The sequence below is a fragment of the Tubulanus polymorphus genome, chromosome 7 (genome assembly GCF_964204645.1).
Source record: "Tubulanus polymorphus chromosome 7, tnTubPoly1.2, whole genome shotgun sequence".
NCBI classification, from domain to species: domain Eukaryota; kingdom Metazoa; phylum Nemertea; class Palaeonemertea; order Tubulaniformes; family Tubulanidae; genus Tubulanus; species Tubulanus polymorphus.
In genome coordinates this window covers 21,003,009-21,024,516 of record NC_134031.1, presented here as the reverse complement: position 1 = coordinate 21,024,516, position 21,508 = coordinate 21,003,009, and the positions used below count along the sequence as shown (strand labels likewise).

Below are 21,508 nucleotides of genomic sequence, written 5' to 3'. Positions count from 1 at the left end.
AAATGACTGAAATGTTTATCCGATGTTTTGATTCAATTCTAAGTCATCTAGAATATTGATACTGTGCCCGGTATTTCTGAAAATGACCATTAAGCCGCACTTGCATTACCTGTTTGGCCAGATCGATCAAATAAAGCTCTGGCTGACCACTCATCGGATACTTGTTTGGCTCGGTCTAATTTTGCCAGAGCAGAAATGTTGAACCTAACCAAATCTTAGCAACTGGTTCCTGAATTGACTCACTTGATGTTGTTAAAGCATTGTTTAGTACTGAGTGAGTGGTTTACGTGTGAATATGCACGCTCTTATTAGTCACAGGCCTAATTTGTCTCGCGCCCGATCTGAGCCAATTTGGCCCGGGTCAAATCGTCTCTGCGCGATCGCTTGAGTTAGGATACATTTGAAAAATCCAATAAATATTAGCTCGAGGAATCTTCTCGTTAGTGCGTGATTTTATTAACATCAGCAGTTGCAAGTCCACGCCGGACAGTGCAGCCATGCCAGTACATTCCCAGGACATACAGTAGCCTTTATATCTCTTGTCATTTCGAAGTCTAGATCGCATATAGTCATCGATCTGCGTTTAGTTTTACTGTTCAAATATAGTTGCATACCATTAACAAACAGCTGATTAAAACGTTTGAGTTGAGTGTTACCGCAGCCAACTTCTAACTGACCCAATAGTTGGACTCCGAGTCTGGTATTAAGTATGTAACCCTTGAAATCACAATAGACAATGGTGGCTTTAGTCAATAAAACTTTTTTCTGCTTATAAATTCTAAAACCTGGGCATCAAATTGAAAATTATTGGATTCCATGGAGAAATTACAGGGCTCAGTTGCGTACTATCGAGATAAAGTCCAAAATTCTACACTTTTTAAAAGTTAGATCAAAAACCAGTCTTGTTTAAAACTATGTACGACATTTAGTTTATTGAAAACTCTTGTGTAAATGCCATATATGGGTTGTGTCCATTATGTTGATAGGAATGCGTTGAGACTTTCATTGAATTATTCAGTGTGACGACAGTATTTTTCACTGATATATCATATTTTCATTATGAATACAGAATAAATATGATAATGATAATAATATGTTTAATGCACGCGTGAAATGACGACGACGCGAGTGAAAATCATATTTCATAAGTTTTACAGAAAACTGCTTTCGTGATTGACATGATGATAACATGATAAAAAAAAGTTGCTGACAGAATCTTGAATAAATCATAATTTTCACGATGGACATTCGTGCTTGAAATTGAATTCCGCATGTGCGGTCAGTATGATGATATTGTCTGCTGAATATATTTATTATGAACTGTCACTGCTTATCGGTGTCAGATGACATCAGTAATATAGATTCATAAAAACTAGATAGAAATTACTTTTAAAAATGACGAAGGATGGACTCGACATGTTGTATGTTTTGAATCCCAACTCTGACTATTAATCCGATGCCGGGTCTAACCCTAACCCTAGCATCAGGATGAAATTCATAATTGATTTATTTTTGACAGAAAAATTATTGTTTGAAATTTTAGCCCGATGAACTAATTTTCCAAAAGTCGCCTTGGAGCGATTGTATTTATTCTAGAAATATCTGACTAGAAAGTGTCAGTATTGTAGGTTCGGCTGGCATTGAATATATACGCGTAAAGTTCTACTTTTGTTTCATGCATAAAATAGGGGTGGCTCCAGCTGGGTGGCTCCAGCTGGCTGGTCTTGGTTTTCGCATCGGCGTGATGGCTATTATAGAATCTCACGCAAAACTTTGTTTACGCAGAGTATGAATTTGTTTCGTTGATTTTTTTTTGGAGTGAAATATAAATTCTGTTGGTTAGATAGTGAATTGTTGTTTGTAGCTGCTGCTGCTGCTGCTGCTACCACTGCTGCTGCTGCTGCTGCTGCTGCTGCTGCTGCTGCTGCCGCTGCTGGTCAATATTCCGACTCACCAAAAAACTGACTGCCATAAATCGTATAATAGCTTCACATTACATCTCTGATTCGACTGCTCCAATAGTGCGCAGGTATAACTCGTAGCGTGATTGATGGTTAAAATGATTGTCCACGTCTGTCTCGCGTGAGACTCGTGAATTGTCTGATGTTGTAACCAGATACTATTAGTAGTCAGGAACGTACGCTGTGGTTTCATTGATAGTACTACGCCGTGTGTATAAACTTGTCCGAGTCCGCCGACCGCGAGTTAATGCATATTTATTGCCGAAAATGAGCAATCTAGTCATTAGTAGTCCCGCTACGTTTCTAATCAACCCGGATCCTCGCCGCGATGTTATGCAACGCAATATATAATGACGGGTAACGCTGTCGAGGTACGAGGCGCCGTCGCTCTTTGGGACTTACGTCGTGTAATGGCATTCACGTCGGTCGCTCGCTCGAATATTCCTGGGCCTCGCCGAACGTGACCGAGGTGAAAATATCGCAGCGGGAACCGATCGCAAAAAAAAAAGAAAATACGACGTAACCACCGCATAAATATACACGTAATGATGACAGTTTAATAGAAAGCGCTGAACTCGATATGATGATTGAGGTAGAAAGGTCGAGTCAGATATATTAGAGCTCAATTATTTGTCCCGGGTCCCAGTTACCGAGTTGTGACTTAATGTCCAAAAGTGGTCTCAAAGATTAGCTGTAGAACTGAGTTGATAGTGTTGACGTAGATCCAATCGGTCGATCTAGTCCGATCTAGTCCAATAGGTCGATCTAGTCCGATTTAGTCCAATCGGTCGATCTAGTCGACTTGTTACGATCAATATTATTTTTATGCCTATATAAGGAATATAGGCCGTCCTGTAGTTATGTTAATGTATAGAAGCTTCATCAGGTGAATGACTGATTATGGATATACATGTCTAACATAATATGCCATAATTTTCATTGACATATTTTACATATACGTTTTGATCATTTATAAACAGATGCCAGTGATTAATCATTCCCATTTTGATATGTAGTTTGAGGGGATATCGACCCATGTAACAGCTGGTAGTGCTGTTGGTAAAATCCCCTAGGTAATAATCCCCCCTATCTTACGTAACTAGTAGAGTTTATTGCACAATTGGAATTGCAAAAATCCAAATATATCACAGCTAAAATATATCACAAGATAAAAATAGTTACAAGTATAAAACAACGTACAATATAAAATAAACAATGTTTGACAGAAAAAAGAAACAAACAACTGTACATGGAATATAGTTATTAACATTGCTGCCACCTATTGGTGTTGTGGGTAATTAGTGATAACGCGGGTTCCAGGACCTTTATATGTAAAGTGTCATGAATAATTAACAAAATTATCACTTAATAGATTATAGCTTTATATTTCTCAGAGACAGATGTATAGTTTGAAGACTTGATGTGATGTGAATGAATTAACGTGTTCTATTTAGATGGCATCGGCGTTTTTAGGATAGTAGATTAGATTACGTAATATTCAAACAATATCGATGCAAAGTAGTGAAAATTAGGCCATTAATTATCCATTTGCGTTAATTACGAAAATTGCTCGACTAGGATAGCAGTTGATTAGTGGAATTAAGCCAACGTGAGCTGCATGACTAAACTCTGAATAGGGAAGGAAATTTATTGCTGAAATTATCGAATAGTGACACTACATAGTTCAGAAGCTGCAAATGTTACAGCATTGGTTAATGAGGGGAGGGGACAAATCAATGAATTGTAGACAGTTGATCTGTGTAGTTTCTATCGTCCTGATTTTCTGTTATTATGTACTGGATACCCCTAAAACAATCCCTAACCCTATCTTTATCGATTGAAAATGGTTTCGAGACAATTTAACTCATTGGTTACTGCAGTTATTGCATGTATTTTGCTGGTATCAGGAACTTGTGCTATGGCTATTCAGTTTGTTCAAAGCAATTATGTGGCCCCAAATAAACCCCTAAAACAAATATCAGACTTATTTCAAGCGCCATTTGTACCCATATATTCACAGTTGCTCAGTATATCAGAAGTGGCCTCTGCTATTATTCTACTAAAATCCTCCTATTGAAATGAAATGCCCTGAGCTGTAGTTATCTATATCATACATTTATTATATGTTTACTCTGAAAACCTTTGAAAACAAGTCGGATTAGGAGAGTCAAAAATCTGCGCTAAGTTCCGCAGATGTTTTGATGCGTTCCTCATTTTACGGAACTATTTCAAGTATTTCTTCGATATACGGCAATCGCGAAGGCGGTTCATGAATTTCTGATGACGGTATTTTAACGTTTTTTTCGATCGGAATTGAAAACACTTCGCGAATGATGACGAAAAAATTAGAAAAAAATTATTTAACCGTCGCGGACGGATTAAGAGCGAAATTGTTCGTCGTCGTAGTGAGAAAGAACAAGCGTTGTTTGTACATTCATGTGTGTTCAAACTCCGTGTTCAGATTACGAAACAATCAGAATTTCTAGCTATTAATCCAGCGAGACCAGGTGGTTTCGCTGTGTGAATTTGGCACCTGTCATTTTCTTAATCACACGTTGCCATCAGTACATTGCACCCAGAAATTAATTTTTTCACTCCCTTCTCGTCGTGTCACATGATATGAAGATGTTGTCGTGCAGGTTTTTTTTAAATTTCTCATGCAAAAAAACTGATGTCTGAATCAATGACTGGACATTTTTATAGAAAGTAGGGTGTGCTCTTGATTTTTGATGGAGCTACGCCTACACTGATTTCACTTACGGAACTTATCTATATAGATTGTTTTTATCATTCGTAATCTGGAATATTAAACCTGAAATATTCATTCGAATCCTGCCTTCATAAGTTGTCACCAGGGCGCGTTATGATTGAGTAGATAGTCTTATTGTCATACTTTTGTTTTAAATATGGCAGCTCAAGTGTTCACAGAGTTATTATTATCTCAAGAAATTTGATGAATTTTATTAAAACCCGAAAAATTTTGGAGTTGTTTCAGTTGTGCAGTTTTTATCGATATCAAGTCTCAAAATCTATGTATGCAACAAGGTTAGTTACCTTACCAAGTGTTGAATGTGAAATCTATGACAGTTTTCCCGGTTTTTTGCATCTGGTTATACTTGCGCATTGATGATTGTACGATGGCTATCAACTCGATATTGACTCAGGAAATAAAGCCTTCTAAAATGGAAAATATAAAATCCGGAACAAGAAAAGGGGTAACCCTGTCTCAGTCTGCTGGTAGAAGTGTCCATCGGGTAAATTTTGTTTCTGTTTTATTGAAAATCATGATCCGAACATCGCTGATATAGAATCCACTTTCAAAGTAGAATTTGTGCACATTTTTTTTTACGAACCAGACACGAATGATTGAGACGGACCCTGGGACCACGGCAAGAATTATCAATCGCGAGAGACGCTGAAAAAAATGTCTCGATTATTATAAATTTTCATGCAGAAAGCGTGAATAATTTCGCCGTAAACATTACGCATTCTGCTCATGGCTCGATGTTGTTTTCTGTTGACCAACTTCATGAATAGGGACGCATTTATCATGCAAATAGAACAGCACCCGCGGGTATGGACTGTCGAATTTCTACAACCATACAAACATCTTGATATTATAACCCATCACTCGGGTAACTACTTGTTCATTCAGTACAGTTACTGTGACGCGTAGCCGTGTGTCGGTAATTTGAAAGCTGATTCCCGGCTATTGCTGCGCTTCCAAAAAATCTGCCGACAAGAATTAATTCCACGTTACTCAGCAGCATTTCTCTATTTTCACGTATTCACAGACTCCCGTGCAGTGACTGGAAACTTGGAAAAACCAGGTCCTGGTCCCATAGTCAAGGCCACCTAAATTCTATAGCCAATCTAGTTACTTAAGATCGGTCTTAAAATTCAAGAACACTAATGCCTCGACCAGAAAAATGCTTTTAAGTCAACAAAGCGCGGATTAATTATATAACCTTAGTGACCTAAAACCAAGCTTACCTCGAGTCATGATGGTTTAACAGACTTTTGGCATGTGTTAATTCATTATCTACATTATCACTCTCACAATATCTGAGTTATATCAGTTTAGGACATTTTTGTTTAGAGTGCAGGGTTAGGGTTAGGGTTAGAAAATGTGCTCATAGACTGAGTTTTTTTTCTGATAATTTTGATGAATCGTTGAAATCAGTAACTCATAGCTCCCATGATGACCGTAACAGGGATATTTCTGCGTAGTGAATCATTTCAATGATTTCGAGTGGAATGCAGTATTTTACGGTTGGTTTACTGTTTCATGAACATTTATCATATAACGTAATGAAAATCTGTGCGCCTTCATTTTTCAAAATGATCTCTTCGTTCCTTAAAACGATGAGTACGGTTCAGTTCATGTTTAATGGATTTATTTCTTTAACATACAGTAGAGCGTAGTCCTGTAGAGCGTAGTCTTGTAGAGCGTAGTCCTATAGAGCGTAGTCCAGTAGAGCGTAGTCCGGTAGAGCGTAGTCCAGTAGAGCGCAGTCCAGTAGAGCGCACAGGAGTCCAGTAGAGCATAGTCCAGTAGAGCGTAGTCCTGTAGAGCGTAGTCCTGTAGAGCGTAGTCCTGTAGAGCGTGCGGGAGTCCAGTAGAGCGTGCGGGAGTCCAGTAGAGCGCACGGGAGTCAAGAAGAGTGCACGGGAGTCAAGTAGAGCGCACGGGAGTCCGATGAGGAGATTGACCGACTAAACGACTAAACGACTAAATGCTCATACTCTCAGAGGTATCTCGTTTTACTGTAACAGGCAGGCGAACTCGTCCCAATGGACGATCGTTGTTGATCGTATCGTTCACGGTTCAATGTGTGAAACGATTTGACAGCGAGCTCCGATCACGTATTATGTAATCTGTGTAATTCGAATCATTGCTTTTTGATGGATTCATTTTCTACGCGCGACGTACCATTAACCCTTTCTTCACTACGCGCCGAGAACTGTTAACCCTCTCTTCACTACGCGCCGAGAACCGTTAACCCTTTCTTCACTACGTTCTTCTTATAGTGAATATGATAGTGTTGTTTAAGGTCTGCAAAGTCGTCCCTTTCTGTCAACATTTTCTGCAATAAAGTGTTTCAGTTTTGTATCTCTGATCTATACAGTGTACGCTAGGCTTCGGTTGTGTTGGAAATGATGGCGTGTTTTGGTTTTCATTCATATTTCCTAAATCCTGCCGTAGAGAATATCACTATCGTGACATTCATGTTTAACGGCTGGCATTCGGTCGTCTAGTAAACAATGTCTTTAACGGTAACTTATAACACGATTATCTAACGTTGACTAAGATCGCTGATCGCGGTAACTTAGTTTCTCGTTTACAACAAGTCTCAACTTTCCGCACTAAAACGTTGAATGTTTAACAAAAATCATTTATGAAACTCGATAGAAAAATTAGTACGGAATGAATGCTTTTACCTATGATTGTTAGGTGGCGCTACTGAGCTGATGCTATTTACTGAACTACATTTACGCGAAGTTAATCTCATTTCGAATGCGATCTCTTCTGATAGGTTTATAGGTTATGGCAATAGCCTTGACAAAATCGACCGGAGGGGAGGAGGGGGGAAGTTGCCTTGCGGCTATTTACGTTTTATTCTCCTCCGCGGCTCACTGTTAAGCCGGTGAGTTTTCACCCATGTTTGCCGTAAGTGACTTGTTTCACATTGAAGTCGAGTTTATATAATATGGCACTATTCCGCGTCGTTGCTGTTGTTGTTTCAGCGAAGCTGTCTGTCTGTTTAACTATTAATGCTACGCGCGATTCTTTAACTGATTTCGTGAGTGCTTTGTCAGTTCCGATCATGAAGCGAACACTCAGCACAACGACGAACGACGAACGTCTCTTTTCCTTCTAACGTCGAATGTTGAATCCATTTAATCATTGTGTTTTAACGTCGTGATGTAATAGTAAACCGGATAATGTGATCATTTATGAATGATTCCATCAGGATATATATATATATATATATATATATATATATATATATATATATATATATATATATATATATATATATATATAAATATGAGAAGGGTGTTACCAGTGTACTGCCGTGATTATATTTGTTTTTCAGCGAGTAAAAACTGACCGTGTGTTACGAAGTGTCTTCAAGCTGTCTCCAGATATGAAATGATATAATTCTGCGTACAATAAACGTATAGAACTAGTATTCTATAACTAGTATTCAGAGATTATAGATGATATCTGAGTTCCGGAAATACTGAGTATACGGATCATAGAAGAGTCTTTTTAGGAAAATCTTAAAACTGTGTAATTTGGTTCAGACATGAGCGCACTACTTTTTAGACGCTGTGGTTGAAACTGGTGAAATAAATATTTCCAAATAAATGATGATATTTTCATTCAGGAGTCAATATTGAGGGTAGATCGATATTAATAGAACTGGTCATCTTTGAGTTATGATAATTAATAGTATTATTATTTGAATGGACAATTCTAAACTGAACAAAATACAACCACAGTTAATTCACATTCCACCATTTATACTTAGTGATGATGAATCAATGAGAATCATGTCATTTCATCGAATTATTTTTCTAACTCAAACTATTTGTTGCCAATGAGATTGTTATTCATTGGAATTAGAAATGTTGTATATTTTTACGGCGTGGATCACGATCTATTCTTGATGACACCAGGAATTGGTATTGATGTGAGCCCTCGCGGTCAGTCGCACAACAAATAGCGATCAGTGAATTCCATTGTAAGTGAGTTGATCCGAGCCTGGCTCTATACAGCGGTTCAGTTGGTACATGTACATGATTTAAACAAAGTAGATCTAAACTTCAGACTCTCTCGTATTATTTTCCATATTTGGTTTTCCCTGAGATCCCACATCCTCGCTAGGGAGATCACAGAAAAAACATGATACTTATCTATAAACCGCTCTCAACTACTGGGTATTAGAGCACTTTACATATTTTATGAAATCTATCATTTGATAAAGTTTACATGATATATAGAAATACCGAAGCTAAATTCACAGCCACTGAATCGAGAAGTTTGACGTTGTTCTGTGCTTTTAAAAATCGGTTTTTTTCTTCCATCTTTAGTTGGTTAATATTCGCTGCTGAAGTTGTGTTCAGTCCCCTGTCACTTGACCGAACTAACGAACCAATTGTTGTTTTCCATCCGAGATACGACAAGCACGTCATTCCGATCCACCCGCTGTCAATACGAAAAATGCTCCAGTGACCAAGTGTTTCTGAATACGTGTAAAAAGTTTGTGAATACCGGGCAATTGATATGAACGTATCATTTGACATCACCGTATATACATAATCCCCCCCTTCGCTTTAGGACGTTAGAAATTTTTTATCAATTGTTTAATCTCAAGATATATCAAATATTCAGAGCTAGTGGAAAAAAATATCGCCGCAACGTTTTATCATATCTCGATGTATAACGTTACTCTCGAGAGCTTCCAATTACGAGATTCGGCTCGAAAATGAAAAAAAAAATTCATCAAAAAGACGCCTTTAATCCGTCCAGTAGTCGGTCGTGCTTTGTATTTTTTACATTCTCTTGTGGGGAAAGTTTGGGGCGTCGGGTCGCGTCGTCTCGCATATCCGAAAAACTTTCTTAGCAAACCATCTCCGATGTCACGCGATGACACGCGATATGTTAAGATACACCAGGATTTTTTTTTTCATTAGTCGACGAAATCTATACCTTGTACAACACTTAATGTGAAATACTAAGATCGCGGTTGCATAGAAAAAAGTTTTAGAATATCATTAGCCGCAATGATGACTAGATAACCGCAATAGTGATGTTAGAATTTGAGAATATTACCGACCCGGTAATACGCCTGTTATAATGAGTCATGAGACTGAACAACTCGTATCTGTGGTTTCATTAAAAAATTACAAAAGTATATCATGTAAAATTTCATATGTATATTCAAATTGTTGGTAAATAAATCAACTTAACCCAGAAATAAGTTTTATCATAATGAATATGAAAAAACCGAGTTGAGCTAAAACCCTGATCCAGGTGATAATAGTGGCTAGTATACATGCCTTATTAAACAATATGATCAATGTCTGAAATGCACATTTATTTGAAGAAATTGATAAATGTTTTAGATTAATATATTATATAAAGGTACCTAATACGGTACAGACTGATACATTTTTATTCATATACAAATTGATGGTTTTTCATAAAACCTCAGGACAAGCGTCTGACTTCTAGATACCGATATTAATCTCATTATATTCACAGTGAAATCCACGGTTGATGATTTAACCATTTTGTTTCCTGACAGTTTTGATATTATGGTTTCGTTTTTTTCTCTGATGATGGAGTTTAATCGAGTAAAATGAATGGTGTTAGCTCATCAACTGTGGGTTTGCTTATTAAACATCCTCATAGCTCATTGGCTATAACAGCTCTAATGTCCTATGAATATTCATATATTTGCACGTTTGTTATGGTGGTGGCTACCCCTGCGTCTGCTAGTGTTGGACAAACGTTCTGTAGTTTTATGATAGCTGTAATCGGGAATCCATGAGAATTTGGATATTTTATGTCACATTAGGTTTACTAATTTATTATCATGCTCAACATGTTTATGATTGTCACTGGTTGTGATTTGGCCACATTATTATTTAATCTAAGAATCTTCGAGACCTTGGACTTAGTCATTCATACGCTACTACAAGTAGCAAGTACGCAGTCAAACTGACGATACTGAAAATGTTATTGATCTGATCTGGTGATTATCTTCTAAATGATCGCATGAAGCCAGTTTTTAGTTTTCAATCATGTATCCAATAAAGCAAGCTGCAAAGCTAATTTATCCAGAGACAAGCATCAAAAGGTTGCTCCAGGTGGATTCGGTGTTAGGATGATTAGGGGCAACTGGGTCTGAACCTAATTTTCATTCGATCCTCAAAAAAAGCACATTTTCTCTATTAAAAAGAATTATATATTTGTTTCGCTTTTTCGTATCGAACCCAGAAAATTTACGTTTTTTGTTTTTTTTGGTTTTGTTGTTGTTTTTAACTATGCGCAGTTTCTTTGAGTGAACTGACGCTGCTGGTAAAAATTCTTGATATTTTTTCGCTCACCCTTTCGTCGTAGACTGTCCCCTATTCCGAGTGCCCGCATTGGAAGCATAAAGGACGGGAACATCACAAGAAAGACACAAAATCTGTAAGAGCTTCCACAGTATATGAAACCGTAGACATGATACACAGTCGCATTATCTATAGAACAAATATATTTATACTCATATATGATCAGTATATATCAAATTATCGTATCTTAATTCGTATTTTATATCATATCAAATCTATATATTTTGTTCGCAGGGGAATCGGTATGAGTCATAATCGATGATTTCTAGATTCAATTTTCAAATACATGTCATATCGGGTTTTATGTCTTTTTCGAAGGTCTCATAAATGAATGTTGATCCATTTCGAGCGTTGATCGTTCAATTTTGTGAAATCAATCGATATTATATTTATGAGGCCTTAGTTTTCATCGAATGATAAGCGCACATTCTTATTTCATCTGTTTATAATTGATATTTCGATATGAAAAAAAAATGAATTAAATAGAAATGAGAAGAAAAAAAACAACGCTGAACGGTGTCACTTTATCTAGCAGTGTCGGCGCACGAAATTACCTTCATTCCGGTGTGTAGGGTATATGCTCTTCAGTGTCACGCTTTTTTATATCATCTTATCATATTTCAATCAATTTCGGATGAAAATATAATAAATGATGGACAACTGTAAATTGCTTCCTCGAGTATAAGATATCGTACTAACTCTGCATGATTTAGAAAAACGCTTTGTGCATGCGACTGTCATTACAGCCTCTCTGTGAAAACTGAAATGATATATGATGATCTATCCTAAAACCTTTCATCGTCCCGATGCACGTTGAATCAAACCGCTTAATTCGGATCGGCTTAATCCAGATTTCGTTGTAATCGGGATATGACCTTTTATACTTAAATTCATATTCTGGATTTCTCATAAAACCTAAATAAATTCATAGGTCACGAACGATCCGAATTAAGCGGGATAGTGTGGGTGAAAATTCTAGAAAGATTAGTGAAATCTTCAACTGTATTTCGCCCGTCTGTTTCTGTTGCTAAGCGACTTTTTATTCATTTTTAAATCTCGATTATTATCAAGAAAATCTCGCTCCTAGATTTCTGAACCATTTCGAAGAAATATTGAAATTAAAGGCATTAAAGTTGCAGAGAAAATGAGCTGATATTTCTTTGATAATTCTGACCACTTCTATCAATGATCCCGGCTTAAATTCTGATCAAATAGTTATAATGATATCTGCTTATTCAGTGTTCTCATTGAAATAATTCGTTAATCAGCAAAAATCAAATCTAATGAGCATCAAATGCCTCAACTCCAGTATGAGCTCTCTATGATAGTTGTGCTGCCAGTAACCAGTTCAACAAATTTTAGCTCCTATGTTTAAGGTCCAAGTGGTCCATTTCTCAGTTGTACAAAATGCTGGATCTAATGACTAGACTAGTTGACTAGACCTATGTTAAAGTCCTTCATATTTATTGAACCGCTGAAAGAAACACTTCTGCGAACGAGAAACATAGTTTGTGTTTGTTTTAGCATTTAGTTCGCAGCAGTCACGTATTTCAAAACAAGAAACGTACTGAAACATTTCTGTGATACCAGCAATTCTAGCGAGAGAAGCAAGGTTTCTGGAGCAACTCACACACACGCTCATCACGAAACAAACCAGAAAAACATTTCCGTTGATTTTGTTTCATGCTTTTTGCACTAGGCGTATCTATTCACTGTCCACTGTAACAACAATTCCTGTATAATTCTGGTGTCGCATTATTATCACATTTACCTATTTTATCATTTGAGGTGTTTAGAGAAATCTACAACTGGGGAAATCTTTGTACAACTGGGATTATACCTGCATTATACAACTGGCCAACAAATTTGAGCCTCAATCGGGGTTAACACAGAATCTATAGCCCTGTAAGCACATAGATACTTTGGACATGTAACCAAGTATAATGTGGGCCAGTTTTTCATTTGCTTCTCATTATTGATTAATGTAATTAATACAAACACGTGGAATCTTTTGATCTACTCGGATTTCTAACGATTATCTGGAAATTCTAACATCGTTTTCATTTGAAGATGTTTCACGTGTTTGTAATTGGAATACACTTTGTAACCAGGCGACAGTAATACGCTAGGTGCTAAAAGCGTAAAGTTGATTTCATCCCAAATTCAATCGTTGACGTCTATAAATATTCAGATATACTCAGATATAGAAAGAGGCGTTCAGAAGTGAAGCAATATTTCGAATGTTGAAGCTGAATAATATCAAGGCAAAAGAAGCCATAAAGAATTTAGAAATACAGAGTTCAATTAATTCGCATGACTTGAGTTTTATATCGACACCATTTGTAACCAGTTTCTCTAAATGTGAATTTGATGTCTGGTGCAGACTGAAGCTGGTTGTTTCAGTTGCCTATTTTATTTTTTGGGAAAAGGCTTTTACCACCGACATAAAACATTTCTAAAAAAGTGTTTGATAATACCTAATTCAAATGCTGTTGTGTTCATTCATGAGCGTTTTTTCAATATTTACAGAAATTTGAAAACAAATCCGACGTTTTCAACCACGGAAAAGAAACACACGGCATCCAAGATAAGGCTCATCCGTGTCCTAATTGCTATAAATCATTTGCGAGTCCATCGCAGCTGCATCAGCATTCGCTCGTGCATACAGGCATCCGGAAATATCAGTGCAAATACTGCGAGAAAGCCTTCAAACAGATATCTCATCTTCAACAACACACTCGTATCCATACAGGTATGTCTAACTGCGCCACCAGGGGGCAGATTTGTATCTATGACATCATCGGCTGAACTTGATAAAAACAATTATGTTGAGGATGGTGCATAGTTAATAACCGATGCCTGTCTACATATATAGGTTTGTAAGCACCATCAAGAATTAGGGGTATGGATACTCCACTAGGGGGCAGTGTTTGTGCTGTTCTGATAAGATGATCTTTACTTGAATGAGTACTGAATCTCGGGGATGTTTCCAAAACAGTCTTCGTATGAAACCGTGTTGAAATTTGAATTTGAATTTGGAAATACCAATCAGGCTTATCGGAGGAAGTGTTTTATTTGTGTTTTAAGAACCACTTATCGCGAGTTGAACCCTTCGTAAAACTGTATGGAATGATCCAAAAAGGTCTAATTCTGGCAATACTCATTCAAGTTATTTTTAATACATGTTTATATGATTTAAATGTTGGTAGGTGATGGTGACAAACAAAACCACGAGTGTGAATTTATTTCTAACCGCTACTGTTTTATTCATCGACCAAGTCTACGATACTGACGTCATCTCCCAGTTGTACAAGGATTACTCCTATTTACGCAGAACCCTGCCTACCCTCCCCTGATCATTTTTCTAATTAACGATTATAAAACTATAGTTGTATTATATTCAGAGATATTTACACCAGATTTGAAATTCTATTTTATTTTGAAATTAAAATCATATGCGTCAATTAACTGGCAATCAAAAATTAACATATCATGTATCATTGGCAACATGACACCAAGCCATCTACTTAAATTGTTACTTTAATCATTATGTACATATTACATTCAAATTGATAAATATGCAAATGAAATGGTCATTCTTGCTGCATAAGTACAAACAGATCAGGACCCAGTTCTACGGTTATGAATTCAGATCAGACTCCGAGTTAACGAATAGAAAATTAACTCATTTCAATTCAGAGACTTAAATCTAACTCACAACTGTCGAACCGGAATCAGATTAAGCGGGGAATAGTACAACTGGGACTGAACTGTTTCATTCACTCCAGTCCCGACTTGTGCCGATGAAAATCTGAACTTCTCCGTGTAAGGGTTAGAAATGGATACAAACTTTCTTGAAAAATGGATTCAAATTGCGATACTTTGCATTTCTCGCAATTACCAACTATTTGTTAAAATGGGTAAAACTTAGCGATGTGTATGTATTTGAATCCATGGTTTAAACCGGTGTCAAGGTGTGTGAGGGATTGTTTACTGATGACTTGTTATTTGATTTGAATTTGAAAAACAAAGTGATCGATTTAAACGCAAGAGTAGTCAACCAAGAGTACATTCTCCTAATCCCGATACTAATCTCATTATTAAAATTGACTTCGGTTTTTGATAAGTTTTTACTGAGCTCCCTTTTTTCTTATTTCAGTTTTTAAAAGAACCATACTTTTTTCTATTATCCCGTATGTTCTCGACCAACTGTGAGATGTCTCGTTCATCGTTGAGACATCGCAGTTCATAAGTCATAATTGGTTTTTACATACTCCTTAACGGTGAAAGCTGACCTTCAGAGGCACGTGTAAAAACTGCATTCCACATACATTAATTAGAACTCAGGAAAACAAGCTTGAAGAGAAATACTTGAATAGAATGATAAAAATATCTGTTCGGGGATCGGTATCGAATCAGTCCCATAAAAACCAGATTTCATCGAGTATTCAAAAAAAGATACTCGCGGAAAATATATGAAAGTTTTATCATATACGTGGGTCTCCCGGAGCAAATGAAGATATCTCCAGTCGGGGTTGGCAGAATATTTAAGTTTGAAAATCAAGTTGACCAAGTTGGCAGCCATTTTTTCATGACTTTATATTTATATCCTAACACACCTTAGTTTACCACCATAACCTACCATAAAACAATTGATTCATTCGAGATTAAAAGAACGAAATGACATGATATTAGAGAGTAGATCATTTCAATAAATGTGGCATGTGTAAATGTACTCTTGGTCTCTGCTCTTGCTGCAGGGGAACGTAAATACCAGTGCTCCTTCTGTCCAAAAGGCTTCATCCAGCTCTCACACCTGCAGCGCCATACCAGGCTGCACACAGGTATGTGCAGGCTTTTCAATTCAAAAACCACCCTTCCATTCAAAAACAACCATCTTTTTAGCTGTGCTTGTTTTTTTATTGTCGATATTTTGCGCTTCTTTATTTCCATTCTGTAGCGTAGATTCAAACTACTTTCAACTGTATATTATATATGTGTGTGTGTTTGTAAACCACAGTGGCGCTCCATACCTAAATCCAAACTTAGTTGTTAGTCAAATTTCCTTCACATTCAAAACCAAAACTGCCCCCTAACACTTTTATTCTGGATCCTTTAGTCATATTTTCAGATAGATATATTTATATAGTTGTTTGTGTATGTGTCATGTGCAATTTAAAAACGTTATTCTATTTTTCTATGTGTCTTGATTAATTGAATCAATTTTCATCCTTTATGTTTCTGTATCGTTTGATTTGATAGTTTCACTACATTTGTTGGTCGGTGATTGTTGCTTGTGAAACCGTAAGGAAACTTTCATTGAGGACCGAACATGAAATTGGCTTATACTATTACCATGTGATTGGAACTGCCTGGTGTGGCTATAGGGAACTGCCTGGTGTGGCTATAGGGAACTGCCTGGTGTGGCTATAGGGAACTGCCTGGTGTGGCTATAGGGTGTGATAGTTTCTTCAAAACCGACATAAGAAAAAATTATCAAAAACTAAAAAAGTCGACCAGTGACGATTTTGATTTCATTTTGATTTTCATTTAAAGCTGATTTTGGGTATTTTCATTGTTTATTGCGATTCTATTCCTTTGCATTCAATTTTTTTTTCAAAAATCTATTTTCAGGTGAAAAACCGTATAAATGTTCAATGCCATATTGTAACAAGTCGTTCGCTCAACTGGCGAGTTTACAGCATCATCAACGCAACCACGATAAAAATGATCCAACGCCACCTGGTGCTGAAATGTTCGATGGAGTTAATATCCCGGATGGTATGTATATCATCTATGCTAGAGAAAAGGCCAATCTTCTCACACAAGTTCTGCGCTGTAAAACATGTCTTGTGCCCACCTGTCCCAGCGGGCTATTGCGTTTGACAGTTTTTGTCCATTGTCCGTCCATTTGTCGACAGAAATTTTCAATTTATGGTCGTGCTATTTGATTGATGTGCGTATCTACCATAGATGCATCTTTTGCCAAAATATTGGCCCCATCACGATCAAGATGGCTGACCGGCGGCCATTGTTATTCAGCAAAATCAGCACACATTTTCAAAGTTTTCAATGAGAAATTTTGAAGATGCTTTGATCGATTTTGTTTCAAATATGTCATGATTTTGTCTGCGTTGCTTCATTATTTTCTGGAAACCAAAAATGAAATTTATTATTGAGGAATTTAGAAAATCTGAAAAAATAAATAAAAGGGGATGAATAGAGGAGATGACATCGTTATGACTCATTTGGCCTAGAAATATACAGCTGAAAATGTTTTGTGAACCGGCACTAGTTAAAACTACCTGTGGAGAAAATTCTGAAAATGACAACTGTTTTGATACGTATGATTCGTAATTTCACTTAGTTCTATCAGATATTTCACATTTTACTCAATTCATATCGATTTTTTCCAGTCTATGAAAATACGGATCAAGTGTCGTCTGGTGTTTGTATATAGAACTGCACATTGTGAAGTTCACCTAGTCCTTGTACTGAAAACCAGACAGATGAATAGTTTGAATGAATCTTTTAAGTTTTTTTATCGATGAAATGGACAATACTGTTGGAATGCTACAGAAAAACTAATAAAGCTGAAAAATAATTATTGATTTGACATTTTAGTTAGACAAATAGAAATTTACGCGGAGAAAGTTGAAACATTCACAAAAGGCTGGCAGTAACACATAATGGCTTAGGCCTATTGAGATTGAAATTGGACATTCAGTAATACAACTGTTCCTACTAGTTCTGAAGATTTTGATGTGAATTTTCTTCCTAAGAAAACAGTTTCATCATCTTCCTTCAGGCTGGTTACAATACGAAAGCTAAATTTCACTTCATTTTTCCCATGTTTTTGTACTCAATATCACTTGAGGCCATCAAATCCCCTTGCAGTCATACTGCCACCCAGTCATACTGCCACCCAGTCATACTGCCACCCAGTCATACTGCCACCCAGTCATACTGCCACCCAGTTATACAGTCAAATAATGATGATGATTCCCTAATTTTTAAAGCTAAGTTTAGATTGAATGCTGGTACTTTGAGAGACAGTTCTCAGAACTTATAAATCCGTCTTTTATTTGTCTGATATTTTTTTTTTACCCGTCGCGACAAGTGAACTTTTAAGCGGCTTCTTCTGTCTATCTTGACACATATACAACTTCTGAAATTAGCATTTTCATTTTTACAGGCCTTTTACCGGCACAAAATATTTCTCCTCACGAAGCCTTCACTTCCTCGCGAACATTTTTATTCAAACTTTTTGTCTGAGTTTGAATAGAAATGCTCTTGAATATGTTGCCATGTTTTTCCACTGGGTTGAAAATGTTGCCATGTTTTTCCACCGGGTTGAAAATGTTGCCATGTTTTTACACCGGGTTGAAACTGTTGCCATGTTTTTACACCGGGTTGAAAATGTTGCCATGTTTTTACACCGGGTTGAAACTGTTGCCATGTTTTTACACCGGGTTGAAAATGTTGCCATGTTTTTACACCGGGAGAGTGTATCAGAACAACCACTTTGCTTTAACAATAATTTATTAACGTTCATTTTCACCTCAATTTGATTTCAGGTGAAAAACCGTATAAATGTAATATACCGGACTGCAACAAAGCATTCGCACAGCTTTCCAATTTACAGCATCATCAGCGAAACCATGACAACACAAAAGCCAAGGGGTCTCGGAAGAGTTTCTACTGCACGGTATGTCAACGCGGATTTGTCACCGAGTCTAGTCTGGACAAACATATTTCAAGGGTAAGCCGTCCAGATGAGAAGGTGTTCACTGAAACCCTCTTTAATCTGATTTGCTGATTTGTAACAGTTGGCCTAGCTGATCTTGCGTGCGAAAAATGTTCAAGATGCAATTATTAAGTTCACTAACTTTCCCGTTTGATGGAATTGCAAAAAAATCTAATTTATGATCTTCCCTGTGGCTTCTTTCACAAAGTGGAATTAAATCCATTCCCAGAACTTTTAAGGGAGCATAAAAGTGATTAAAGTTAAGCTTTAATTAAGGTTTGTGGAACGAGCCCCAAGGTTATCAAGGTCATTTCAGGCCATCGATATTGGCAATTTCATCAAATATTTATTCAAAACAATGTCTGTTTTGCATCGCATGAACAGATCAGCGAGGGCCACTGGTGCATCAAAATTTGCAAATTACAAAGATTTTACGGCGTAGATAATCAAATATTTTTGATCCCTTGAAATGTGTGGAAATATGAGTTTTCCTGTTGTCTGGATTAAAGAGGGCTTGGCCTCTGTACACAAGCATATACCACCTACTGATCTAACAGATTTTGGGTGCCCAACTTTCAGCGTTGTCAGTCTTGAGTGTTTATCTGGCGTGCGAGCTGGTTAGATCCAAATAATACTAGATATCAGTTTTATATCTGCTAATTCTAGCTCGTTAAAAAATGATATATTTGCACCAGCATAAATTAATTATGGTATTTGTCTTAAAGTATTGGTATATGTTGCATGAGGCCTAGCATTTTGTTTTACGGTTTCAGTTAAAGGGATGGGATTGTTTTACGGAATATTGTTACGCAGTGATCGATAGAGTTGAGGTTTTCTGCTATTTTGTTGATTGACAAAATATATTGTTTGATCATTTATTTTCAGCTTCACTCTCATTTGTCTCAACATTCCAACTCGCCAACCAAAACATCAGCTAACAGTACTCCCACCATGAGCCCAACAACAGCTACACCATTACCTGGTCAGAATAGCCCAACAAACCACATGTCGAGCGGACCAAGTACACCTAGCCATCAACTATCACCTACTGGTGGTTTAAATCTAACGAATCCACATAATCCGATGGCTACACCGAGCATGGACGTAATAAGGGACACTCTACGTGAGAGCATGCGTGAAGTCGTTCGTGAAAACATGCGCGAAGCAAGTCTACGAGCTGAGGCGAATTACCGTGAGGCGAATATGCGCGAGGCCAGCATGCGCGAGGCTAGCATGCGCGATATGAATATGAGAGATATGAATATGAGAGATATGAGTATGCGAGATATGAGCATGCGTGATATGATGCGGGATATGCAACGAGATCATGTGAACATGCGCGAGATGCGTGAAGCTAATATGAGAGAAATGCGCGAGGCGATGCACGACGGGGGTCACAGCGATGATAGGTGTGCAACGCCAAATGTGATGGCGCCATTGTCATTGAGAACAACGCATAGTCAGCAAGACGGATTGGGGCCACTACCGAGTCCTATATCATCAACGAACCAACGTCCACTATCACAGAATATGTTGTCGTCAATGGTTGGGACTCATACCGGGCTGCCACCTATATCACGTCTGTCAGATCGTTGTTTTCCTCCAATAAGCCCACCTATCCCGGCCGCAGCTATCGCGGCTGTACAAAGAGCTCAAGCACTTTCCTCGTTGAACTACGGCACATCGCAGCGCTCATCCTTGTCATCCTTAGGACGTAGTCCGAGTCCTCAAACACACGGCCATCATCAAAATACTTGAACATGGTTGTAGGTTAGCTTTGTATCAGGTTCCCACTTACCGATGTGATGTCTAGACCTTGTATTATGTCTAGAACATGGGCATTAAAAAAGAATGAGGATGATATATAAAAAAAATATATATATATATAAAACTGTCTATAGAAGAAGAGGAAACAGTAACACTTAGTGGCCTTGATGTTGTTGAATTCACTTGTTATATTTAATGTGGTAAATGCTCAAGTTTTTGGACAATGTGATGCGCGATGGTGATATACTGTGTAATGATGACATAGCAAAACATATTCGATGTTCATCAAAATAAAATCCCCTACAACAACAATCAGTGATAGAAAAGTAGTAACTACTCTAGTTATACCTGCACTGATGCTCAGAGGGAACGTGTGTGGCTTATTGGACGAAAAAAGCATATCGATCATTTGGAATATAAACGTGTAAATAGCGCACTTTGGTCTCCGTATTAGAAAAAAAAGCGTGTCACAATGACCACCTCTCTTGGGTGTAAAAAGAAAGAATGTTTCATACCAATGTGAGTTTGTTATTATTATTATTATAAATAAGTCTCGTACGTAACTCGGCCAGATTGTGAATCTGGTCTTCATGTGATACACATATTTTGTCAGTATTGTTTTGTCTGCAGTCTGTGGAAAAAACTGTGTGGTGATAGTTGAGTATGTATTGGTTGTACCGAAAAAGACAAAAAAGCGAGGCCGAGGCCATATCTGTGTCGTGTTTTTAGACTAGACCTTCTCGAAATGAAGGATATTTTCAGTGAATAGACGCCTAGATGCTGTAGAGTTTACCCTGGGTTGAAATGTTCTTCTGACCTGAAATTTCTGAAGTGACCGACCAAACACTTAAGTGTTGAACCAGCGAGTTCCACATGAGACATTTGAAGTGATGGTCGAAAA

At 37.4% G+C, this 21,508-nt stretch overlaps 1 protein-coding gene across 3 annotated transcripts in view; it reads left to right on the top strand.

Annotated features, from left to right (window-relative positions):
- LOC141908629 (uncharacterized) overlaps nucleotides 1-20,919 on the top strand; it is a 94,009-nt gene extending 73,090 nt beyond the window's left edge. The window contains exons 8-12 of one of the 3 annotated variants that reach the window (XM_074798736.1): nucleotides 11,098-11,169; nucleotides 13,623-13,845; nucleotides 16,728-16,874; nucleotides 18,671-18,855; nucleotides 19,726-20,919. In XM_074798736.1, the coding sequence (XP_074654837.1) occupies nucleotides 11,098-11,169; nucleotides 13,623-13,845; nucleotides 16,728-16,874; nucleotides 18,671-18,855; nucleotides 19,726-20,598 (1,500 nt within the window). In that variant the 3' untranslated portion in view covers nucleotides 20,599-20,919. The remainder of the gene's footprint in view (nucleotides 1-11,097; nucleotides 11,170-13,622; nucleotides 13,846-16,727; nucleotides 16,875-18,670; nucleotides 18,856-19,725) is intronic. The other 2 variants (XM_074798737.1, XM_074798738.1) reach the window with 2 other exon arrangements.
- Nucleotides 20,920-21,508: the final 589 nt, after the last annotated feature.